The sequence below is a fragment of the Tenrec ecaudatus genome, chromosome 13 (assembly GCF_050624435.1).
Source record: "Tenrec ecaudatus isolate mTenEca1 chromosome 13, mTenEca1.hap1, whole genome shotgun sequence".
Lineage (NCBI taxonomy): Eukaryota > Metazoa > Chordata > Mammalia > Afrosoricida > Tenrecidae > Tenrec > Tenrec ecaudatus.
Genome location: NC_134542.1, coordinates 2,807,460 through 2,832,798, shown reverse-complemented (window position 1 = coordinate 2,832,798; position 25,339 = coordinate 2,807,460). Strand labels below are relative to the sequence as shown.

Here is a 25,339-nt window from a genome sequence, read left to right as displayed (position 1 = left end):
CCTCCCAGGTGACCCTGGCCTGAGCCTCCTGTGGGTGCAACAGCTGGTCAGTGGGATAGGAAATGGGGATGAGCTGACACACCTGCAGAGCGATTTTGGGGAAGGACACAAACCGCACTGTGGACGCCCGGGAGAACCAGAGACTCCGTCTTGGAGAAGTGCAGCCCGAGCGCTCCTGAGAGGCAAGGACAGGGAGACTTCGTCTCACGTTCCTCGGACCTGTGATCAGGAGAGACCATCTTGCAGAAGGACATCGTGCTTGGTGGCGTCGAACCAAACCAAACTCACAGCTGACTCCCAGCGGCCCAGTAGGGCAGGGTGGCACCGCCCTGAGGGTCTCTGAGAGGGTCACAGTGAGTGCAGAAAGCCCCCTCTGTCTCTCCAGGAGCAGCCGGTGGTTTCAAACTGCTGACCTTGCAGTTCCCAGACAAAAGGAAGAAGGCCCTTGACAGGACGGACAGACGGACGGACACAGAGACTCTGGCAGGGAACTTGGTGAGGGGTGCGCAGAGCCGGCTAAGGTTTCCTTGTATTGCTCCCAGTGTCGCCGAGTCACGTGACTGGAAGGCCCCCAACAGCACTGACTTTCGGGGAGGAGTGGGGGGGGGTGGGGTGGAGTCCTCGGCACATCCTTGATGTTCCCCATGCAAGGGATGGACAGACAGTCAGGTAGATAGCGCTCTGGGGGGCATGAGATAGTCCGTACCCTCTCCCCTCCCCCACCAACCTGGTTCCCTCTCTCCCCAGGACCTTGCCAGGCCCCTAGCCCTTTGTCCGCCAAGCAGCCCGGCGACAGCGGCACCATGGTCTACCACGTGGAGGACCTGGACTTCCACCTGCCCTCGCACGCCCAGGACATGCTGGACGGCCTGCAGCGCCTGAGGACGCACCCCAAGCTGGCCGACGTCACGCTGCTGGTGGGCGGCCAGGAGCTGCCTTGCCACCGGGGCCTGCTGGCCCTGAGCAGCCCCTACTTCCACGCCATGTTCGCCGGCGATTTCGCCGAGAGTTTCTCTGCACGAGTGGAGCTGCGGGACGTGGAGGCAGCTGCCGTGGGGCAGCTGGTGGACTTCGTGTACACGGGCCGGCTGACCATCACCCAGGGCAACGTGGAGACGCTGACTCGCACTGCCGCCCGCCTCCACTTCCCCACCGTGCAGCAGGTCTGTGGGCGCTACCTGCAGCAGCAGCTGGACGCCGCCAACTGCCTGGGCATCTGTGAGTTTGGGGAGCAGCAGGGCCTGCAGGGCGTGGCGGCCAAGGCCTGGGCCTTCCTTCGGGAGAACTTCGAGGCCGTGGCCCAAGAGGACGAGTTCCTGCAGCTGCCCCATGAGCGGCTGGCCACCTGCCTGGCCAGCGACCTGTTGCAGGCCCAGCCGGAGCAGAGCCGGCTCGAGGCCCTGCTGCGCTGGATCCGCCACGACCCCCTGGCCCGTGCCCCCCACCTGCCCGAGCTGCTCGGCCTGGTGCACCTGGACGCCCTGCCCTCGCCCTGCGTGCAGCAGCTGCTGGCCTCCGAGCCGCTGATCCAGGACTCGGAGGCGTGCCAGGCGGCCCTGGCTCGGGGCCGCGAGGAGGTGAGTGGGCGTGTGTGGACAGCTCCTGCCGTGGGCAGCAGAGAGAGGAGCTGTTGTAGGGGCGTCGAGAGCCTGGTCAGCTAGTCTGTCCCCACTCACTGTCACAGGGGCCTGGGGCTGCTGGGACAGATAAACCTCGGAGGGGGTGTGTGTGGAGGGGCTGGTACTACAAATAGAATTGGATTTTCTCACTGTCAGGGAGACCAGAAGTCTGAATTCAGTGTGACGGCCCCAGGGGAAGGCTTTCTTTCTCTGTCCACTCTAGTGGAAGGTTTTTGTCTCCTCCCAACCTCTCTGGGGCCAGCGTCCTTCAGAAGACTCTGTGTGTCCAGGCACCAGTCTCCCCGGGTTCTAGGCGGTTCCCAGCACAGGATGCACGCTGCGCCCAGCTTGTCCTTCTTGGTGGTAGTGCCTCTGCACTGAGCCCCTCTCCCTTGCTGGCTTCTCTTCTCTCCTTTCACGTCTCATAGGCTAAAAAGTGATGCAGGCCACAGCCCCATGCACCCTCTCACATCAGAACAGCCCTTAGATCTGATCATGTCAGGTCACATCATGAGGATGGTGGTATCCTGTCCTCTGCCTGTGGCCGCTCCCTGCTCTCATACAGCATCCACCCACCCCCCGCCCATGACCCCACTGCTGTGGTTGTGAGCAGCCTGAGCAGAAGCCTGGCCAGTCCAGCCGTAGGCCCTCCCTCTGACAGCCTCTCCCAGCATAGGGTCCACTGGGACCCCTGGCCCTGCCTCCCCCGGGAACTCGTGATCATTTACTGCCATCGTCAGCTCTGTGACACCCATGTGAACATGTGTGTACACACACCGACACACATGCATGTACATGCTTATACATGTTTATACACAGAGTTGTGTGTATAGCCTCACATGTGTACACACTTGCATGTTTTACATACAGTACACTGGTGTGTCCACATTCACATAGGCACGTGTGTAAACACACAGGTACATGTGTGTACAGGCTGCACATATGTATACATGCATAAACACACGTGTGTATGAGCTCATACCCATGCATACACAAAGAGACATGTATGCCTGTACTCATACACATTTGTCCACACAGCACCCAGGTGTACACACAGACACACAAGTGTGTAAATGCTCCCCACACACGTACACACCTTCATGTGTGTACATACATATACATGTATGCACCCACGCCGGCCCACATGTGTACATGCTCTCACCTGTGCACACATGCCCGTGTCCACACATAAAAGCATATATGTGGGCCCACCACACTCCCACAGATACTCAGGACCCAGGGCTCACACCTTAGAAGCATCCGGCAGCTGCCCAGTGCCCGGAGCCCCTCTGACCCCTACCCTGCCCACAGGTGCTGCTGGCCCTGCCTCGGAGGCTGGAGGAGGTTCTGGTGGTGGTGGGTGGGCGGGCGCTGGAAGAGGACGAGGAGGCCGGGGAGGACCTCCCACCACGTCCCGGGAACTTCGCCTTCTACAACACCAAGGCCAGTGAGTAGCCCTATCCTGGAGCTGGCTAGTCCATGGCCTGTAGGAGCTGAAAGCAGAGCACACCCTGCAGCCAAGCCCACCGGGGACCACTGCGTGCATGGTGCATGGCTGGAGGGTGGCCACAGGGCGGGGGGGGGGGGGGCGAGTGCGCAGGCTCTTTGAGGGGGTGAGAGATCAGCTGTAGGGCCTCCCCACACGGGGTCCCAGCCTAGTCTTGCAGCAGGCCATGTCACCTTTCTGGGGCTCAGCGGCCTCGTCTGTCAAGTGGGCCAGCTGCAGAGGGGCCCCAGGCAGGAAGGCAGTGAGCTCCGCAGAGACCAGCCTTGTTGGCAGGAAGATATTTCTGGAAGGCCCCCATGAGGCTGGCAGGGGTCCTGGGCCTCCGGGCTGGCCTCCAGTCCTCACCCTGCCCGCTGCCTGTGCCGTCATTGGCTGGCAGCTGCCCTGGGTGCATGGTTGACGAGAGGGGATTTGGGGCTGACGTCAGGAGAAGAGGCCTCCTGGCTCCACCTGAGAGCAGCTGCCCACAGAGCCAGGGGAGGGGGGCTGGCAGACAGGGGTGGCTGGTTCTGAGCAGCACCCACCAGGGGTGACACAGACATGAGTCAGGGGGACACTCTGTCCTGCCCATGGGGCCCAGCGGGCAGGCCCCCAGTGTGTCCCAAACACAGCTGTAAACAGCAAGCAGCCAAGTCCTCCTGGGAGCCTACCCACAGCCTGCCCAGCTTCTGGAACCTTCCATGAACACTTCTAGCCTCTTCCTGGCAATTCCCCAGGGCTCCCTGCCTCCTCAGCTCCCTCCAGAGGGCAGACCCCTTCCAACAGCAGCAGTTATGATCCCAACTGGGACCCCGGCCTCAGCGCACAGAGCCCCACACTCCCGTTCCACAGGCAGGGAAACCGAGCTGGGACCCCGGCCTCAGCGCACAGAGCCCCACACTCCCATTCCACAGGCAGGGAAACCGAGGCTGGAGCTTGTCCAAGGCCACACGGCTGGACGGGATTTCAGCCCTCCTGTCTGCTCAAGTGAGCCCTGGTGGTTCAGTGGGTTACCAGTTGGGCTAATAGCAGCAAGGTCAGCAGTTCCAACCTCCGGCTGATCTGAGGGGGAAAGATTAGGCTGCATAACCCCATAAAGACCAACCGTCCCAGAAACCCTGGGGTAGTTCTACTCTGTCTGTCCTGTAGGGTTTCAGGGAGTCAGAATGGACTTGGAGGCAGTGGGGTTTGGGTTTGCTGGCTGGAAGGCTGTGTCCGATGCCCCCCTGCCCCTGCCCAGGGAAATAAGAATCTCAGGATGCGAGAGGGAGCGAGGAAGGGAGGAAGGAGGGCGTGTGTTTTGTGGTCCCACAGCAGTGGTACCATGGGTAAGGCCACGTCCAGCTCTCCCTCTGGGTAGTGGGTCTCTGTGGGGTCAGTGGGTCACTTACAGGGTCAGCCTGAGGCCCTGGTCCCCTGCTCTGGGAGGTGTGGAGAGGCAGGCTGGCCTCAAGCCTCTCCCAGGGTCTCTGGGCTCTGTGTCACCTCCTCTCTCCTCCCCCACCAGGGCGGTGGATGGCGCTCCCTGATTTTCCCGACTACCACAAGTGGGGCTTCTCACTGGCAGCCCTGAACAATGTCATCTATGTCACAGGTGGGCAGGGTCACAGGTGGGTAGGGTGACAGGTGGGCAGTCCTGTAGGTGAGCAGGGTTAAAGGTGGGTAGGGCCACAGGTGGGCAGCCACTGCCTTCAGCTTGAGCTCCCACTCATCCAAAGATGGGCATTCTGTGCATGTGACAGTGGGATGCTGAAACCCACAGACCCACTCCCGTGGGCTCTGCCAACATGGACCCCAGAGTGGGCCGGCCTCTTGTGCTCCTGTCCCAGGGCTTCCCTGAAGGAACTGTGTGTGAGAGCGGGCTGAAGGACACCTCCCACGGATGGGATGCTGGAAACCACTGCCCATGTCCCTGTGTTTGAGGGGCCAGGGGAATTGGCACTCAGAGCAGGGTCCAGTTCTGGAGGTCTCTGGCTGCCCACGGTCTCAGTGTGGCCCAGGCCTGGGCCTCCTGAGCCCACAGCCTCTGCCCCACGCTTACCAGACCGCGTCACTGGGAGCCTTCCCAAGTAACAAACCACCAACAAAAAAACAAAGCAACACTAGCACAGCCAGGTATGGGGTCCCCAACCCCAAGGCCGCCCGGAGACCTCAGGCTTGTCAGTGGTTCCGCACAGCAGAGGGGCTGCGAGGGCAGGTGGAATGGGAAGCCCTGGACCAGTCTCTCTGAGCCCCGGCCATTCTCACCGCCAGCTGCAAGGGGCTTTTGCAGACCCGAGTGTGCGCCGTGATGGCGGCTCAGCAAATGCCTGTGTGCACCCTGGGCTCCTGACCACGAGGTTCTCAGGGCAGCTCCCCTGGTCCTACAGGCTCACTGTGCGTGGCGGTGCGTCTGGCTGGGTCGCTTGTACCTGAGGGCCTCCGTGGGTCCAGGAAAAGAGCCCCAGTGGTTAAGCACACCTCTGGTAACCAAAGGGTGATGGTTCGAGCCTGGCAGCTGCTGGCGGGGAAGCCACGGCCGCTGCTCCTGCCAAGATGGGTGCCTTGGACACGCGTGGGCCCGTTTTGCTCTGCGTGACTGGGTGGCTGTGTGACCCCGGTCAGCAGAGGCAGACGAGAGGAAACTGGACTGACGGCTCCGATCCCAGCCGAGCCCAGTTCCCCTCCGTGAAGACAATGCAGGGCTGCACGCGCCCTGCGCCAACTGGGCAGTTCTACGGGAGAACTTGAGGCGGACAGCCTTCGAACCCCCTAGCGCCCAGGGGGTGAGCCTTTTTTTCTGCCAAAGGCTCCTGGATACTGACAGGATCATTCTCGGGCCATGCTGCACAGTCCTTTCCTTCACGGCCAGCTGGAACTGCTTCTCTTGGGGAGACGGCTGGTCGCTGGTATTGATGACTCTGGGCCGTATACTGCCCGTAAGGGCCCTGGAGGGACAGAGGTTAGCCGCCAAACCAGCAGCTCAGAAGCAGCCACTCTGCCCCAGATAGACGGGGTCCTCTCCTCCCACAAAGAGCTTCAGCCTTGGAAACGCACGAGGACCCTGCGAGCCAGCTCTGACTCAACGGCAGTGGGTTTGGTGTTGGGTTTGGGTTTGTAAGGCCCGTAAGCCGGACCTCCCGCACCCCTTCTATGTCGCTATGTGTCAGAGTCCACTTGATGGTATGGGTCTGGGCTGGACAATGGACAGACAGAAAATATGGTGTCCGAGAGTTGGAGCTGGCCGCAGGGACTCCGCTCTTCCCAGGGTGGGCTGGGGGGCCCCGTGTAAACAGACTCTTTCCCACAGGTGGTTCCCGGGGCTCCCAGACAGACACCTGGTCCACCACGCAGACCTGGTGCTTCCCGCTGCAGGAGGCTGCCTGGAGGCCGGTGGCGCCCATGCTGAAGGCCCGCACCAACCATGCCAGCGCCGCCCTCCACGGTGAGATCTACGCCATTGGGGGTGAGACTCAGGAGCACCCCGCCTTGTCTGAGCCCCTCCCCCGCCAGACCCTTGGCTACCTCCCTGCCCACAGGGGTGATGTCCTGCCAGGGCAAGGGGGGAGCAGAGGCCAAAGGCTGAGCTCAGGGTCACCTCCAGGGGTGTGGCAGCAGGCAAGAGGACCCACTTTGTGCTCTCTGCTGTCACTCTTTGTTCAATCCCCAAACCTGAGGATGGGGACCCTGCCTTATACCCCAATCCCATGCTAATGACAAAAAGCTAGCCCAGCAGCTAGGCCAACGGGGTGGGAGGCAGGGGGAATAGACACATGTGGCGGGGTGACCACTTGTCTGCTCTCAGTGGCTGCTGTAGGCTAGGAGCACCTGGGTCCCCAAGGTGTCCCCTACAGACAGGTCTCTGTTGTCCTCAGTTATGGACTCTGGAGGCAGCATCGGGGGATGAGCAGAGACCCAAGAGGGTCAGGACAAGGACTCTGGGAGGAGATGATGTGCCCGTTGGAGACCCATCTCCTGGCCCTACTTGCTGCCCCGGGCTTGGGGTTTTCTGCCCCGCTTCCCTCGTCCACTGCAGCCTGTCCCTCCCCATAGGCACCACCCTGGACGTGGTGGAGGTGGAGCGCTATGACCCCTTCACCGACAGCTGGACACCTGTCAGTCCAGCCCTGAAGTATGTCAGCAACTTCTCGGCCGCCAGCTGCCAGGGCCGCCTCTACCTGGTTGGCTCCAGTGCCTGCAAGTACAATGCACTGGCGCTGCAGTGCTACAGCCCCGCCACAGGTGCTGGGCGTGTGGGGGCACGGGTACATGGGGGGTTTGGGAGTACTACAGCCCACCCACAGGTGCCAGGGGCTTCGGGGATGGGGGAGCAGTTGGAGGGGGGTTGCACGAGGCCCTCCCTGCAGTGCTGTAACCTGATGCCAGGTGCCAGGGGTGGGGTAGGGGTGAGAGCATCACTAGGGGCATGGGGTGCTCCCTGCAGTGCTACAGCCGGACCCCACATGCCAGGAGCTGTGAGGGTGGGCTTGGGCAGGACCTCCCTGAAGTGCTACTGTCCAGTCCCAGGTGGAAGGGGGTGGGGGAGGGGGCTGTAAGTACCACTTGGTCACCGGTGTGCCCGGTGCATAGTGGAGGGAGGGCCAGAAGGAGCTGCCTGGAACTGTGTCCCAATCAGGGCCAGCGGCTCCCCGTCTGTGACCACTATATGGCCAAACTCTGGACCGGGGTGAGAGCTGAGGCCCAGCTTGCCTTTGCTAGTGAGATGATCTCATAGCCAGGGACTCACCTTAAAACCTGGGCCAAGGGACCTATGAGCTGATGTTTGTCCAATGCCCACGGGACTCCCAGCATCCAAGTGGGGCCTACTTGGTTACCTGAAGCTAGAAGTGGGGGGCAGATGAGGCAGAAGCTCTGGGCTCCAAGAGGACCTCAGTGGGGAGGGGGGTTAAATGGTGGTTAGGCCAAGCCTCTGAGCCCTCAAAACTCCTTCCTGAGATGAGCTGAGTGGCACCTGTGCCCACCACTCCCTCACCTGCCGGCATCTTTGGGGAGCAGCACCCTGCCCCTGGGAAGGAGCAAATGAGTGAGAAGGGGGGCCCATGGGCCTCACAGGCACAAGGGGTTACAGACGAAGAGTCTGAGAATCAGAAGGGCACTTGCCCAAAGTCACTTAGAGAGCAGTCTCCCCATTGCCTGAGTCTCACAGCCTTTCCTGCAGGAACCCCCCAAAGCCCAGGACAGTGGAGGGGGCGGGGTCACTCCCCAGGCGGTAGAGTGGTGAGGGCTGCCCGTGCTGCCCCCCATGAGCTGCCATGTCCCCCCAGATGCTTGGAGTGTGATCGCCTCGCCCTTCCTCCCCAAGTACCTGTCTTCGCCTCGCTGTGCAGACCTGCATGGGGCCCTCTACCTTGTTGGAGACAACACCAAGAAGGTCTACGTGTACGACCCTGGGGCCAACCTATGGCGGAAGGTAGCACGTCCACTCTCCCTGCTCCTCCTGTGGAGGCCTCACCCACGGGTGAAGGCTGGTCGGTGGTCTCAGGGCTTCCCCATGGTGGGTGGGGAGGCGGTAAAGGGCAAGGTGAGGGGCTAGCTGTGTCTAGTCGGGGCCTCCAGGAGGATGGGGAGGGCAACAAGGGTGGGTGTGAGGCCCAGGAGTGGGGTCCCCTCTGAAGCCCGCCTTCCCCAAGGAGGGTCCACACTACCGGCCCCACCTATGGGAGGGAGGGTCTGAGCAGGACTGCGGAGGGTGCCAAGAGGGGACTCTCATTTGGAGTGCAGAGGGAGCCGGGCATGGCCGCATCAGAGCCTCCAGCAGCGCATCCCTCTGGGCTACAATGGCCCTTCCCTGGGTCGAGAGCATAGCAGCGACGGGCCCGGGCCCGTGGAGGTCCACCCGATCCTTCCAGAAGCCTGGAGTCTCCCTCCAGCCTCCCCTGGCAGCCCCTGTCCCGGCCCTCCTGACGATATGGCCAAGCGGGGGTCCACCAGGGTCCTTTCTGCGTCACTGCTGGGGGAGAGCCATGCCTGTCCCCACCAAGGGGGCCCACATGGGCCTGGGAGGCGAGACCCAGAGCCTCCTGTGACCAAAGGGGTCCGGTGGGGATGGGAGGCAGGGTGTATGGACTTGGGGAGGCTGGGGTCATTCCCAGAGGGAGGCATGAACTGGATAGCTTCTGAGTCCACCTATATGGCCACCAGCTGCCCCACCAATACTACCTGTTGGCCTGGCTGCTATCTGCTGCCTACTGGCCCTGACTGGCCCATACTGACCCACACTGCCAACCTCACCCCCTGGCCAGACCCTCACCCTTTCCTACTGGTCCTGACCCTACCCCCACCTCCAGCCCCCTACCCCTTCTTGACCCACCCCGCTCTCGAGACCTGACCCCAACCCTCTGACTGCCCTCTGACTCCAGCTCCACCCCGATCTTAGCCACACCTCCCACCCTGGCCCAGTCCTTTGGCCCTGACCCCACCCCTGCTCTCTATCCAGCCCCTCCCATCTATTCTGGCCCTGCCCTCTGTCCTGACCCAGATGTGTCTAAGCCCCACCCTCTGGTCCTGGCCCCGCCCTCCAGCCCTAAGGCCTCCATTCCTGGCCCCGCCCACCACAGGTGCAGCCCCTACACAGCCTGCATGAGAACGGGGCGCTAGTGCCGCTGGGGGATGCGCTGTACGTGACAGGGGGCCGCTGGCAGGGCATGGACGGCGACTACCACGTGGAGATGGAGGCCTACGATGATGCGCGCGACGCCTGGACCCGCCGTGGCGCCCTGCCCCGCCTCTGGCTCTACCACGGCGCCTCGGCCGTCTACCTGGACGTGGCGCAGTGGACACAGCCCTTCGGGGACGCCCCACCGCACTAGAGGAGGGGCTCCGGGCCGTGGGGTCCCCAAGTCGCTGCTCCCCACCAAGGGGCAGCCAGTGTCCCCTTCCTGAGCGACGCCCCTACCCCCTACGGATGCCCACGGGGCAGCTCAGAGGATTCGGCTTGGTCTGGAGTCGCCAGCCTGAGCTGGACAGCATGTGCCCTCCTGCCCTGGGGCCTACACTCTGAGGGCTAGTTGTGGCCAGCGCGGTTCCATCAGGGCTTTCTGGTGACACCCCCAGGAGAGCAGCTGCGCCCCAGGCTCCAGGGGTGTGGGTCCTGGAGGCAGGGTCCCCTCTGCTGACAGGGAGGGGCGCTTCTCAGAACAGTTAGATTCAATGCCACGGGAAGGGGCAGATCCTGTGGTTGCCTCCTGCCCAGTGGACAGGCTGGAGGCAGGGCAGCCCCAGAGCTGAATGTTGGCTGGGTCCTCACAGACAGTCCCCTTCCTCCTGGAGGCCGGAAGACAGACCCCCTAGCAGGTAGCACTTTCAGAGTTAGCAATAAGCCCCCAAGACCTGGGTGGCCCCCACCGTTCCTGGATCTAGGTTAGAGCCTGTGGGAGTCCTGTTGGACACCCCAGAACTCTGACCGTTCCTCCAGCCTTTGCACCCCTCCAACCTGGCTGCCCATGCACATCTGAATGATCCTGAGCTAGCCCCTGAGGGTCTAGGTGGGGCTCCCAATAGCTCCCCATCTCGTAAGCTGCCAGGCCCACTTCCCTTCCCCCAGCCCTCGCAACCCCGGCTCTGCTTTCTTTTTAGACCAGTGGTTCTCAATCTTTCTAATGTGGCGACCCTTTAACATATTGTGGTGACCCCCAACCATAAATTATTTTTATTGCTACTTCCTAAGTGTAAAGTTGCTAGTGTTATGAATCATCATGTAAATATCTGATATGCAGGATGTATTTTCATGGTTAAAAATTGAGCATAATTAAAGCACAGTGATGAACCACAAAAACAAGATGTAATTATATATTGTGAAATATTTATTTCTAATGACAAATAAATACAATGTTGTCTTGACACACGGTGCAGCCAGGGTAGCAATCTTCGCGCCGGGTATGCGGGTGTATCTGCGTGTGGCGGACCCGCCTAGAGACCCAGAGAGGAGCCATGTCTCGGTTCCTAAGACCACCAGAAATATTGTTTTCCGACGGTCTTAGGCGACCCCTGTGAAAGGGTCGTTTGACCCCCAAAGTGGTTGCGACCCACAGGTTGGGAACCGCTGGTCTAGAGGCTGGTTCTCCTGGGCTGGGCACGACCTACTGCGTTGAGTGGGTGCCCATCATAGCAACCCAGCAGGTCAGGGGTAGAGCTGCTCTTGTGGGTCTCTGAGACAATAACTGTATAAGGAGCAGACAGCCCTGTCTTTCTCCTGCGGAGGAGCGGCTGGTGGTCTTGAACTGCGGACCTTGGGAATCCAGCCCCACAGGTAACCACTGTCCATCAGTAGTGACCTCTGTGGCTGACACTGTGTCCCCAGGTTGTAACGGTTTCAGAACGCCATTCCTCGTTATGCAGGCGCCACGGAACAGACAGACGGCGCTGGTCACCCACTGGTGGATATTGGGAGATGGCGCTGGTCACCCACTGGTGGATATTGGGATGGGTGCACTTGTTGGCTGCAGTGAGCGTGAGACACGGTATAAAGACTGGCCTCACGGTCTGTCATTCTGTTGCGCAGATACGAGGAACAGACTTGCTGGGGCATGACGTCGTTCTAAGAGATCCCTGGTAGCGCAGTGGTTAAGCACTCAGCCTCTAACTGAAAGGTCGGTGGCCTGCACTTACCAACTGCTTCCCTGGAGACAAATGTGGCGATTTGCTCCATGAAGATTGACCCTATGGGCTGCTCGGCTCTGTTCTGTAGGGTCACCATGAGTCAGAATGCATATGCTTTGGGTTGTCGTTGTTTTAATGGTAATTCTATGTGCAACATTTTAGTAATTGCTTTATTGTGGTAAGAAATATATATGTAACAAACCAACCTCGCTCCCATTGAGTCAATTCTGACTCATAGGGACCCTACAGAGCATTCTGAGGCTGTACATGTATCAGGGGGAGACAGCCTCATCTTTCTCCCAAGGGTTTGAACAGCCGACCTGGTGGTTAATAGCCCAATGTGTACCCCACAGTGGCACCAGGACCCCCATATAGAATGGTTGCCAATTCAATATTTTTAAGATGTTCTAATGACTTGATTTATCTTCGGGGCCATGTATGGGCACTTTGCTTTTCAAGGTAACCAGGACTCAGGTAACAGGTGGCCTTTCCAGGATTGTGCGATGACATGCGCTACGTCGTCATCTTGTCCAGCCACAGCCACGATCTGCTTCCAGATTCTCCCATCACTGTGGCAGCTGCTCAGGGTCCCCAAGCAGAGCCCCTTCCCCCCTCCCTTCCGTCTGCTCCTGGTCACCAAGAGTAAGCTTTGCTCTGGGTGCACTGCAGTCCAGATATTTCCTTTAAGGGGTCGTACAATCTGTGTCCCTGTGTCACGGACCTGCTCCGCTCGGGGCAATGCTTTCCAGGTCTGTCCACCTGGGAGCGCGCATTCAGACCCCCTCTCTTCAGACGGCTAAGCAATACGCCATCAGACCCCGGGGCCCCATTGGTTGGCCTCTTCATTCGCTGGTGGACACCAGAGTCATTTCCACCTTTTGGCTATTGAATCAGGACGCAGTGACCATTCAGATGCATGCGAATGCCTGTGTCCAGTTCTTTTGGGGGGTACCTAGGAATTAAACTGCGGGGTCAACATGATAACCCTGTCATTTTGCTTCTTTTTCAAAAATTGTTTCCTTGTGGCATTTTTTTTTTAAAGCATAGAGACTCCAACGTTTTCGCAAGAGTGGCTCAGTGGCTGTGGATTGATGGTCCTCGGGTTAGACAACCATGACCACTGTCTCCTTCCAGAGTCCCCCACCCCACCCCTGGGGCCCTGAAACCTGCACCCCTAAGTCAGGTCTCACCCTATCCCCCGACACTGAGCTGTCTGGGGGACCATTGGGCCCTTTCCCGGCGTCACCACGCTACATGTGACAGCACTGCACAAGCGTTCCGGGACCTCTTACGTCCTCACTAGCCTTCGCAGTCTGTTTTGTGTCCCTACAAGACATTTTGTATCCATTCGGAGGGTATGAAACTGGATCTCATGGTGGCTTTGACTTGCCTTTCTCAGACAGCCCTGCTCTTGGGCATCTGCTATCCAACTGCCCTTTCTCCCTATCTGCAGACGTCCACGCACATACCCTCTTCTTCGGAGAGCTGCCTGTTGGAGCCACGGTTCATCCCAGCCACGTTGAAGGACGTGGGGCCTAACAGACAGCAGCAGCCTCCGACGCACCTGTCCTCAAAGACTCCTCCTTAAACAACTCCAGACAGAGCATGGGGACCAGCCACAGAAACTGCTCCCCCACCTCTGAAGGCCCCGCGGGGTACAGTGAGAATGTGAGGGTCCAGTTGGACCTGCCCAGGGGTCCTTTGGCCTCCAGAGGCAGGGACCAGGTTTGGAGGATAGGTCATGTTTGGTGGCTCCGTAACCTGAGGCCAATGCCCTCCCCTGAGCAGTGGGGGATACAATGCCTGTAACTGGAGAACCAGATGACATCGTGTGCTTGGAAGGCCCCAGGACTGGCGCAACCTGCCCGCCTGCCCACTGCAGGCCACACACAGCTGACCACAGGCCCCCACTGTTTCTGGGCACGAAGGCAGCATCCATTCCCATGACTTCATCCCGGGAACAGCTTGACAGTGACAGGCAGCTGGGAAACCAGGCGGCCGTGACCTGAGGGCCCAGGAATGAGGTTAATGCTTCAGCCACGCTCCGCCCAGAAGGTGCCTCCCTGGGATGAAGCCCCAAATGCTGCCCGGCCTCTGAACCTGTGGGAGCAAGGGGATCCGATGGTAACTGAACCCCATTTCTGCATGACCCCTGCCTTCATCTGTGGGGAAGTCAATTTTACATGAAGCCTCAGAGTGTGTGGGAGGACACACCCTCAGCCCCGCCCAACCTGAGCTGGCTCCTCGTGGTAGCCAGGACCAGAACCGATTAGATTTGGACCTCGGCAGGCTGGCCCATGACATCACTAGGATTGGTCACTGTTTGGGAAATAACTCTCACATGACAACCATTTGTGGCGTGGGAACGATGGCACAGGGCAGCCGATGGGTCCCCACCCCCACCCCAAATCATGAATGTCCCCTCCTGTGTCGCCAAAGGTGACACAGCCTGTGGCCCCTCTTCTTGGGGAGCAGTGGTGCCAGCTGCCAGGCCCAGGCCAGCACCCCAGACCACCCTGCCTCACGTGGCACCTGGAAGCCAGCCTTCAGTGTTGAAAAGAGGGCTGGGGCCACTGCTGCGACTCGGCCCACTGCAGAGACCAGCACACTGAGGCACAGAGCGAGAAGCCCTAGGGGCCTGCCCCGAAGCCCCCTTGGCTATGACGGTCACCAAGCAGAGGAAAGGCACTGAGACCCAGCGAGGCTGTGATCACTCCTGACGAGGAGGCCAAGCGGGATCTTCAGGGGCACTAATCTGAGCTCCCGGGAGTGAAAATCAAGATCCCCCGGAAGCCCTTCCCTCTGTCCTGTGACCCTGCCCAGGGATCAGTGGACTAGTGTCCAGAGTGACCAGTTACACCTGCTACCCCAGGTTCCCTCCCAGCCCACCACGCATCCTAGGCACAGCCCTCCCAACCCCTCAGAAAGGAGTCTATGCCTGTGGAAGCCCCTTGGCCTCAGGCTGAGGCAGGACCACATTCCCTGTCTCAGCTGGGCCCATGGAGTGCTTACCACCAATGAGAAGGGATGGGGATGTGGGAGAAGTCCCAGCCTTCACGCAGGGAGCAAAGCCCAAGCCCACTGTGGATTGGGCTCCCAGGAGCCCCTAGGCCACAGGGAACCGCCGCACCGGGGGTTCCCCAAGACTGTGATGTCCATAGAAGCAGATGGCGACATCTCCCCCCCCCCCCGGTGAAGTGGCTGGATTCGAACCACCAGCCTCTCGTATCGCAGGCAAGTGCTTAGAACTGCCCCCACCAGGGCCCCATCCGCTCAGGAAACCCAGGTTCTGTTCCCAGCCACTTGTCTGTCAGTGGAGGCTTGCATGTGGTTACAACAAGGAACAGGATTCAAGGGGGCTTCTAGACTAGCGAGATGAGGAAGAAAGGCCTGACAATTACCTCCCTTCACCAATGAAAACCCCAAGGAGGGTAAGGGACCAGACAGGGTTCAATGGTGAACAGGGCGTCCAGGGACCGACTCAAAACTATGCGTAGACCAGGAAGTGCCTCAAGGAGGAAAATGTGTGCTTGTGAAGATACGAGGGTGTCACGCGGCAGGACGCCTGGCACTGGCACAGAGCCTGGCTCTGTCGCCGCGGGTGTGTGGCCCTGGGTAGCGGTGGGCGGTTGTTCTGCAGAAACGTGACAGCACATCTCCTTCTCTGAACTGACTCCTGAGGACAGCCAGCCCCTCTGTGAGCGGAGCGGTGCCCTGTGGTCCTCAGATAAAGGGCCCCAAGACACAGGGGAGGACCTGGCAGCACCCGCCCAGCACAGAGAACCAGGTCCCAGGAAAGCCCCCTTCCCGGGCCTGCCTGCTCCAGGTCCCCAAAGCGCCCTCTGCCCCTGAGCCACTGACCGCCTCTGGGTGGCAGGCTGCTGCTGTGTCCTGAAGGTCCCAGCGATGTTTCTGGAGCGCACGCTGTGAGCGCAAGCACACCGGCTTCCTGGGGGTCCTGGGACATCGCCTTTCTTTGCCTCATCTCATGCACTCTTCCTTTTTTAAAAAGGTTTGTAACCAGGTTTTCTTTATTTACCTTTCTGTTTTCTTGGGACACACTTCGATGGTTCAACCACATGGAGAAAAGTTGTACAATCAGCACCACAAGCGATTTTAGAACATTTTCTTCTTCTTGCCCTCCTGTGGTTAGCTTCCCCTCTCCCCACCCCCGCCTCCCCTCCCCTGGGCCCAAGAAGCCACGGGTCCCATTCCTGTCTCCCTAGATTGGTCTAAGGTTTAAAGAGAAGACAAAGCTTGCAGTCCTCCTAAGGTGTCATGGGACAACATGTCCACAGACACGTGCTCCCCAGCAGGACACTCCAGGGGCAAATTTGCAGGGAGGGCAGGGCTTTCCTTCCTCCTCCTCCTCCTCCTTCTACTCTCTCCCCCTTTAAGGCCCCCCCCTTCCCACTCTCCGAGGAAGGAGGAGGAATCACAAAGAACAGTAAGCACATGACTGGCTGCCACTGCCCTGAGCCATCCACCTGGGGATCACAGACAGGGCAGGGGGCCTTCCCACTGAGGACAGGCCTGCGCGCCTCTCAGGCTGGGGACTGGAAGCCCTGGAGATCCCAGGTTCTGAGTGAGCATGATGAAATGTCTGGGATCCCCAATCCTCATCAGGCTGTGCATAGTTTGTGATGGGCCACACAGTCAAATGTCTGCGTAAGTGACTGGTACACACACAAAACAACCTCTCTGTGGTGTTCTCTGCTCTCAGCCAAGATCTAGCTGATGTCAGCAACGATACCCTTTGTTCCACACCCTCTTCCGAATCCGGCATGAATGTCTTCTGGCAAGTTCTCTGTGGCCGTACTGCTGAGGCCCTTTTAAAAAAAACATTACCTGCATCTGCGATTGTTCGATTATTTCTGCATTGTTTGGGTACAAATAAGGACCTCTTAGAGTCGGTTGGCCAGGGGGCTGTCTTCCAAATTTGTGGGCACAGCTGAAACTGACATCCATTTCAGCTTACCTGACAAGGGCTGCCAGGCCTGCTGCTGTGAGAGCAGAGTTGTGGCCAACACTGGGCAGTGGGCTCCCCCACCTCTATGAAGCCTCCTCAGGTGATTTACCTGCCCTTCACTGCTCTTGAGAACACACGGTCAAGTGTCAAGTTCCTCCACATAGAATCCAGTGACTTTGGTGACATGCCTTCCTCACTGACCTCTACAGAGCTAGCCCTCCCTCATGTGCACGACCTCACTGTCCCCGAAGCCTCCCTCTCAACCTGTGGCCACTTGCGTGCCCCGTGGCTCCACCTCTGAAAAAGCACACTGCTCAAGGCAGCTGCCGTCTCCAAAATAATTTCCAGGGTTGCTTGGTCTGAAGAAGCCCTTGGGCAAGACATTTTTGTTTTAAGGTTCAAAGACTCTCTCGGAGGCATCATTTCAGGGGTTTGTGAGCCTCGGTGACCCCAAAATCTGGACTCTGAGAAAGTGAAGGCCCTGCTACATTTCCCCCTTTGATCAGAATGCCCCCATGGAATCTCTGTGACACCAGGAAGCTGCACTTCCCCAAGCAGGGCACAAGGCGCCACGCTCTTTGGCCAGACTGACTGGCATCTCCAAAAAAGGCCAGAGAGTGCCCTGTGAGACCCTCTTCCAATGGAGGAGACAGGGGGGCAGAGGGTACAAGCCAGGCCAGCCTGGGGGTGGGGCTCTAGGCTGAACGCCAGGCCAAGGGCAGCCTGGTTCCTGGCCTATTTCCTGTGCGTAGAATATGGTGGCCAGTCCCTCTCCCCACCTCCAGCTCTGCCCCCAGCAATGGAGATATCTGCCAGGGTGAGGGACATTATGCCCCTCCCACCACCCCGAAGTCCTTGCATGTGTGCCCAGGTGGCAAAGAACTACAGGTACCTGCACTGGGGCCCCCAGCCTGGAAGGGAGGGCACCCCCCCAGCCCCAGAAGGCTCTGTGGGGGTGGGGGGCATACGGAGTCACCCTGTTCCTGCCCACCCCACCAAACAGTGGAGAGGATGCGAATGGGAGCATGGGAGTGGCCTCTGAGTCCCAGCAGAGGACTGAGAAGGGGCAGGGGCACTCCAGGGGCAGGATGGGGGCACCCTGGCTCCCCACCAAGCTGAAGCTAGAGGAATTGGAAGCAGATGGGAACAAGCGCACCCGCACCCCTTCTATCCCAGAGCCTGCGCCCACCCTCACCCCCTTCTCCTCCCCCTTCCCCTCCTGAGCTCCTCCCCAGGCCCCTCCTCCTGCACTGCGCTGGCCTGGCAGGCGGGGCGCGGGTCCCAATTCTTTATAAGGCGGCTCAGGCCACCTCGGCCTGGCCAGCTCTGCGCTGCAGGGGACGCCGCCACCCGCATGGCCCTGGGCCACCCCCGCGCCGGAGCGCGGCCGCTGCTGGTGTGGGGCCTCCTGGCTGCCGCCTTCGCCGCCGCCACAGGTCTGGTGTCCCCGCAACCGGGAGCACGGGCCCCCCAGGAGCCGCTGCCCGGAAATGAGCTGCCCGCTGGCCCCGGCGAGGGCCATGTGCGCCCGGTAAGACGCCGGTCCAGATTTCCCCGGAGGAGCGCAGCGGGCAGGACCCCTGTTCCAAAGTGGGGCTGAAAACGCGTAGACGTGGGCCGCCGGAGGGACCCGTTTCTGAGGTGGGGGTCCATGGGAGAGCCGCCAGCCCTTTCTGTCGCGAACACGGGCTAGCGGCTGAGCACCTCGCCACCGCGCCACCGGGGCCTATTTTACAGACCCCCTACCGGTGGTCACTGTCTGGGTTGCTGACCACAGGTCAGCAGTTCCAAGCCACCAGCCGCTGCTCAGGAAAAGACGGCCTTTCTACTTCCGTAGAGTTCAGGTCCACCATGGCCTTGTGGGGTCACTGTGAGGTGGGCATCGAATCTACGGCAGTGAATTTGGGACTGGGTATTGTGAACCTGGTGGCGTGGTGGGTTAAGTGCTTGGCTGCACAGGAAGAAGCGGTTCAAAGCCCTGAGCACCTCGCTCTGAGGGTGGAGGTACCGCAGTTTTTGGAAACCCCAGATCCAGGTCCCAGAGTCTCTGGAAGTCCGTGAATCTCTTTGGTTTCTGGGGTCTGGGGACAGGGAATGGCTGTGGCTTTTCTTCGCGCTGCCCTGACCCCCCTAACTCCACCCAGGCACTCCCCACAGGCTGAGGGCAGAGCCCATCCAGGTGGGGCAGGGTGGCCGGCTGTTGGGCTGAGTCACCGGTGGGTACCCCTGACCCTAGGGCACCTGCAGAGGGCCAGCGGGCTTCCGGGTGGGGCTCTGCTGGGAGCCTCTTTTGGGAGAGGGTCAAGGAGGGTCTAAGCTGCTGGATCCCCAGACTCCTAGTCCAGCCCAGGTCCGTGGTCGTAAGCTCACCCCTGCCCTTGCCCAAGCCCAGCCTCACAGATCACCCCACATACCTGAGTGTGGCCAGAGGTGGACTTGAGGGTTCGGGTGTCCCCACTGCTCAGAACAGACTGCCCAGAGAGAAGGCAGGAGGGCCCTGGCCACCTCCCCTGCTGCTGGGCATGACCTGAAGCCAGCACCTCTGGGCTACAATGGACATCCTCACGGCCCTGCCACCTGGGCATGCTCCTGAAGGCAGGATGTCCTATAGAGCAGCTGGAGAGAACATGAGCCCCACCTTTCTCTGACCAAAGGGCCTGGCCAGCCCCGGAGCCCTGGGCCCCCAGAGCTGTCACTCCTGGGCCCCCAGAGCTGGCATCCATTGGCTTCATTGAGTCCCCTGAGTTTGACTGCTTCCCAGCTGGTGGGTCTGCCTGGAGCCTGCACCTTCCCAGGCCCATTGTCCAGTGGGCTCAAGGCCTCTCCTCGAAATGCCCGAGCATTGGAGCTGGGCAGGATGGGGGCATGGGATGGAATGGATGTTTCTGGAACCTTCAACCCCATGCCTGGGCCAAGTGGCCAGGAACCTTAAAAATGTGCTTGGCATCGTCCTTGGCACTGGGCCGTTGGGTTCCTGGCCACCCTGCAACCCTGGGGCGCCTGCTGGAAGGTGGGGGCCACTCCCTGGACACCCACTTCCCAGGACCTCTGTGGGAAGAGCTTCTAACCCCGGCTCATGCTGAGGACAGGAGGGTGCCGGGGTCTGGTGGTGCCAGGGGGGTAGATCCCCCACCTGTCCTCCCATCTGGTTCTCCCAGACTAGTTCTGGGGTGCTGAGAGGGGAGGAGCAGGGTTTGGGGGTACTGCCTTTGAAGGGCTCAGGAGGGAGGCGACAAAGCCCAACCTCAGGCTGGCTGTGTTCCAGGAGCCCACCACCAAGCAGGCACATGCGGTGGACCCCCGGGACTCCTGGATGTTCTTCCTGCAGCAGAGTGACAGGGGTGTCAACAGCAGGAGGAGGAGCCGAGGGAAGACCAGGAGGCCGAAGGTGGGCGGATGTGTGATCCTGTGCGAGTGCAGGTGTGATCCTGTGTGAGTGCAGGTAAGATCCTGTGAGTGATGCGTGTGACTGAGTGCAGGTATGTGATCCTGAGTGCATGTGATCCTGTGTGAGGTATGTGTGGTCCTGTGGGCATGCATGTGTGTGATCGTGTATATGTGTGATCCTGTGAGTGCATGTTTGTGATCCTGTGTGAGTGCATGTGTGTGTGATCCTGTGTGAGTGCACGTGTCATCATGTGTGTGTGTGAGTGCAGGTGTGATCCTGTTTGAGTGCATGTGTGGCTGTGAGAGCATGTGTGTGATCCTGTGAGTGCATGCGTGTGACTGTGAGTGAAGGTGTGTGATCCTGTGTGCAAGTGTGATCCTGTGTGAGTGTGTGTGTGGCTGTGTGAGCACATGTGATAGAGTGCAGGTGTGATCCTGGGTGAGTGTATATGACTGTGTGAGAACACGTGTGAGACAGTATGACAGTGCATGAAAGCGTCTGAGTGAGCCCGTGTCCACTAGTGTGCATGTGTGTGGGTGAGGGGGGTTTATAAGTCTGGGTGAGGGTGAACATGCATGTGAGAGGGTCCCCCACCTGCTGGTCCTCCCCCAGGGCCCCCACTGGCCCCCAACCACCTCCCACAGTCCACCCTGCTCTTCAACAGCACACAGGCCACTCCTGGGCCGGGTGGCCAGGAGGGTGGAGAAGACCCAGGCCAGGGCCCCAGTAACCCAAGTGCAGTGTAGCAGCATCTCACAGCTCCCCCACTGCCCGGTCAGGGGTCCCCAGCAGCGCTGTTCCCACCTCGAACACTCTGGCCCCTCCTGCTTTGGGCCGAGTCTGGGCGCCTGGGCCCTCCTCAGGCACCCTCACTGCCTTGATCCTTCCTTTCAGCTGGGCCTGCCAGGTCCCCCAGGCCCCCCCGGCCCTCAAGGCCCCCCTGGCGCCATCGTCACATCAGAGGTGCTTCTGAGGGAGTTCCAGCAGCTGCTGAAAGGTAGGGAGATGCACCCACAAAGCACCCACCTAACTAGTGTGAGCAGGCCCAAGGGTGGCCCTGGAGGCACCCAGTGGGGCTGAACACAAAGGCCATGTCATGTGCACAGCCAAGGGGGCCGCCGAGCTGCTCGGACACCCGCGGTCTGTCCGGAGTCAGAGGCTGGCAGAGATCCCGGCCACCCATGACACGGGCAGGCTGGCACAGCTCCTGACGCCCACCTCCCCGGTTCACCAGCCACTTTTCCAAGACAAAGAGGCAAGGGGCTCACCCCGGGCAGAGCATGTTCTTCCTCAGCCTCAGGGAGGGCACCAGCAAGCTGCCTACTCCCCTTCCGTCTCTGCAACCCTTTACAGGGTCCCCATGGACTGCAGTAGATTCTGTGGCAGTGGACTTGATTTTTATTTTGTTTTGTGGAGTCTGTTCTCCTCCCTCAATTCAACTTAAAAAAAAAATCCCAAACAAAATAAAGCAAACACTAACAGAAAAACTACTCCCTGCCCTGGACTAGATCCCAACGCCAAGGGCCCTGCAGGGCACGATAGAACTGCCCCTGTGAGTCTCCAAGACTGAATCTTCAGATGTAGAACGTTTCTTCATCCCCTGTTCAACCGGCTGCTCCTTTCAAGGCGTCCCGTTGGCGCAGTGGTTTCAGCGTGGGGCTACTAGCAGGCATGGTCTGTGGCAGGGAGCCAGCAGCTTCTGCCCATGAAGACTTGGTGGTAGAAGCCCTGGGGCTTCAGCTCTGCCCTGAGTCTGGAGATAAAACAGATCATCTTAAGTGCCCCAGAGCTGTAAACCGGCATGGTTACTTATGTACCCCGTGGGAGGGGGAGGGGTGGGTGGCCACCCAAGAGCTTCCAGCTGGCCAAAGAGAGAAGGGAAACAGGATCAGCTGCAGGAACAGGAAGGATGTCTCGAGTCTCCTGGGCTCTGGGAGGGGGTGTGCTTCAGGAGTAGCAGGGTGGGCAGTCAGGGGTGCCTAGTGCCCACGCCTGCCGTGCTCTGCATAGATGCCCTGCGGCAGCGGGAGGACACAGAGTCCAAGCCTGTGACCCTCCACCCGACCACCTCGGTCCCCGAGGACCTGGAGGAGGAGGAGGAGGCGGCGGACAGCGTCCTGGCCTTGCTGACCACGCGCCTGAGGTCTGACCCGCTGCGCGTCGCCGCTGCCTTCTGCTGCCACCTGCACTGGGATACACCGGTCGAGGGCCACTCACTGCACCAGCTTGGCCATTACCAAGTGGTGAGTCCACGGGTCTGGGGCAGCTAGGCCCCCAGGGAGCGGGTGACCCTGGTGACCGCTCCCCTGCCTGCAGCTCGTCGCCGAGCGCCCCTTCACTCGTGGCCCAGGCCTGAACCTGACCAGCGGCCAGTACACAGCGCCAGTGGGCGGCTTCTACTCCTTCTCCGCGGCGCTGCACGTGGGTGAGGCCTGGGGCCCCGCCCCCGCCCCGCCCTGGCGCTCCCCCCTCCCACTCCCGAGGCCCCGCCCCACTCCCAGGCTGCCTGGGAGGCTGACCTGCCCTACCCCCACCCCCACCCAGCATTCGCCATGGGGCCGAGGCCGCCGCTCGCCCGGGATTACCTGCGCCTGCTAGTCTGCATCCAGTCCCAGTGTCAACACCAGTGAGTGGAGGGGGGGGCACACACGCCACCCCGATGCACCCTCCCTCCCCCATCCTGCGCGCTTGAAAAGACCCTGGGCCCACCTTCTACACCGCCCCTGCCAATGTGGCCTGAGTACCACCAGTGGCCCAGGGCTTCTTGATTTAGGGAGGGGGGGGAGGGCCACTGATACCTGGCCCTTAGCCACCTGCACCTGGGGCCCTTGGGCAGGGGCTCGGGCTCGCCCACCGGTGGTTCATGGGCGCGTCAGGCACAGAGCAGGAGCAGGTGGTGGTGGGGACCCCTCCTCATCCCGCCAGTCCACTGGTCCTCCTCACTACCCTCAGCCCTGCACTTCAACCCCGTGGGTCCGCGGTAGGGGGTGGGGGCACACAGGGGCTCTGAGCAGGCAGCGGGCAGGGCCAGCTGACGGGCTTCTCTGTGGCCACAGCTCCCTGGAGACCATCGTGGGGTTGGCACACAGCAGCGACCTCTTCACCATCGCCACTAGCGGGGTCCTGTTCCTGCAGGTGCGTGAGGCCCGTGGGCAGGGCAAGGGGCTGCAAAGACTCAGACCACAGGCGCAGGAGAGGGGGGCGGGCGCCCAAGCCTCACACTGGCCCCTCTCTGTGCCCCAGACCTCTGGCTCGTTCCCTGTTCTGTGGGGTGAAGCTTGTTGCATGTAAGTGGAGAACAGGGCCGGGGTCCCTGGTTCCCTCACAGGCCACACAGCACAGACAGGGTGAAACTGCCCCTGTGGGCTCCCAAGACCAACTCTAGCAGGAAAGAAAGCTTCACCTTCCTTCTGTGGACGGCTGACCTTGCGGTCCACAGCCCAACACGTGACCCAGGGTGCCACCAGGACCCCCAAAGCCCTCAGTGGGGACTTTGGCGAGTGCTGGGAGGCCGCGCGGGCAGTGGCATGGGGCTTGTTGGGCCTTACTGAGGGTCTGCTTGCCAGGGCCACTCAGCTGCCATGGTGTCTCCCCGGTCACTGAGGCTCCAGACTGGAGGGCCTGGCTGGGGGGACCTTGTGTCCTGGACTTGTCCAATCTGACTAATGCAGTCCCAGAGAAGCTGACCTGTCCCAGTGGGCTGAGCAGGGAGGGCAGCCAGCCTGAGGCCCCTTGTCCCTCCCTCCTGCAGTCTGGGCAGTACACCTCCGTCTTCGTGGACAACGTCAGCAGTGCCCCCCTCACCGTGTGCAGTGGCTCTCGCTTCAGTGCTGTTCTGCTGGGCGTGTGAGAGGCCGCCACAAGCCCCTCCTTGCTGGACACAGCTACTTCCAAGGCAGTGTTGGTACCTGGACTGCCGTCCCCGCCTGCCAAACCACAGCCTAAGGAGACAGAGGCTGGGGATCTAGGACACTTCAGGGAGCATCTTAAAAGATGGACATCACCTGGCTGTTGTTGGGGAAGCTTCCCCAGAAACTGTTGCCTAGCCCCTTCCCACGAGGGCCACGGCCCGGTGCAAGGCCAGCTAGCCCACCAGGGACCTCAGAGCCCAGGCCTGCTCTGAAGATACCCCCCATGGCCCTCGATGACCACAAGCCATGGGCACAACTTCAGACCAAAGACAGTACCCCACAGGCAGGCCACACCTTTCCCTCAGCAAATCCCCAAGGCCTAGTTGGCCATCCCCTTCCGAGGGGTCAGCTCTAGCCCTCACCCAAGAACTGTCCAGCAGACGATACTGGAAACATTTCTGTAGCCAGGAGTGGCCACCACCCAAAGCAACTGTCCCACTGAGATGTCCAGGAAATCCAGTCCCAAGGTCACTCAGACTAGGACAGTGTTAGGCGGCTGGGCATGGAGAGGCCACACTGTCAGCCCCTGGCTCAGCAGACCACATGCTGGCCACCAGGCCTGAAGGAGCCCAGACACCTGTCACCAGGCCAGTGCCCACCCCCACCCCGAGCAGTGTGGTGGGCTCCTGGGTTCCCAGTAGGCCTGGCCCCCGCCCTACTAGGAAGCCCGCCGGGCAGGGCCTGCCTTGCCCTCCCATTGAGGCAGATAAGAGGGCCCCTTCGGGGTGCAGATAGTTTGCAGAGGTTATCTTTGGCCCTTGAGAAAGTCTCCGTTATCTGCGCGTTCTGGCTGTTACTGACGTTATTTATTGTAGAACACTGCCCATGGGGTGCACTTCTGTAGCCGGTGTCTGGAGGTGGACTGAGGACTCAGCTATCTATGCTCTGTGGTCACAGGGCTCAGGAAGAGTCCTGAGGGACCTCCGTCTCAACGAAGCAGCTAAACTGCCCAGGGGTCAAAATAAAGACTGCTGAAGACACCCTTCCGTGTTTTGAGCCTTGAAGGGTCCAAGGAAGAGAAAGGCAGGTCAAGTGGGGACCCTGAGCTGGCTGTGGGGACCGGGGCACACCCTTCTGAAGCAGGGACACCTGTGTCCGAGGGAGGCCCAATTCTGTCTCCGTCACACACACACCACACTGTCCTGGGACATGGCGCTACCACCTCTCAAGATTGGGGCATGCATCAAACTCCACCCGCTGCCCCGAGGGGTTCGAAGGCCGGGGGTGAGAGTTGGTGGGGGCCAGGCAACTGTGCCAGGGAGCTGACCATGGTGTCCAGAATACCCCCACCGAAGCCAAACACTTACAGAGCCCACCCAGGGCAAGGGCTTGCTGGACAGAGTGACCATGCTGTACTGACCCCATGCA

At 60.5% G+C, this 25,339-nt stretch overlaps 2 protein-coding genes across 2 annotated transcripts; both read left to right on the top strand.

Annotated features, from left to right (window-relative positions):
• The first annotated feature begins 757 nt into the window (after positions 1 to 757).
• On the top strand, positions 758 to 10,864 carry KLHL30 (kelch like family member 30). Its single transcript, XM_075529389.1, has 7 exons — positions 758 to 1,577; positions 2,931 to 3,066; positions 4,613 to 4,699; positions 6,395 to 6,550; positions 7,138 to 7,326; positions 8,370 to 8,515; positions 9,663 to 10,864. The coding sequence occupies exons 1-7, from the start codon at positions 804 to 806 to the stop codon at positions 9,912 to 9,914; spliced, it is 1,740 nt and encodes a 579-aa protein (XP_075385504.1). The 5' UTR covers positions 758 to 803; the 3' UTR covers positions 9,915 to 10,864.
• Positions 10,865 to 18,026: 7,162 nt separating this feature from the next.
• Positions 18,027 to 24,914, top strand: ERFE (erythroferrone). The gene is made up of 8 exons (XM_075530127.1): positions 18,027 to 18,203; positions 19,938 to 20,060; positions 20,955 to 21,057; positions 22,071 to 22,303; positions 22,377 to 22,485; positions 22,605 to 22,686; positions 23,117 to 23,195; positions 23,812 to 24,914. Exons 1-8 carry the CDS (start codon positions 18,027 to 18,029, stop codon positions 23,908 to 23,910), a joined length of 1,005 nt encoding a protein of 334 aa, XP_075386242.1. The 3' UTR covers positions 23,911 to 24,914.
• The last annotated feature ends 425 nt before the right edge of the window (positions 24,915 to 25,339 follow it).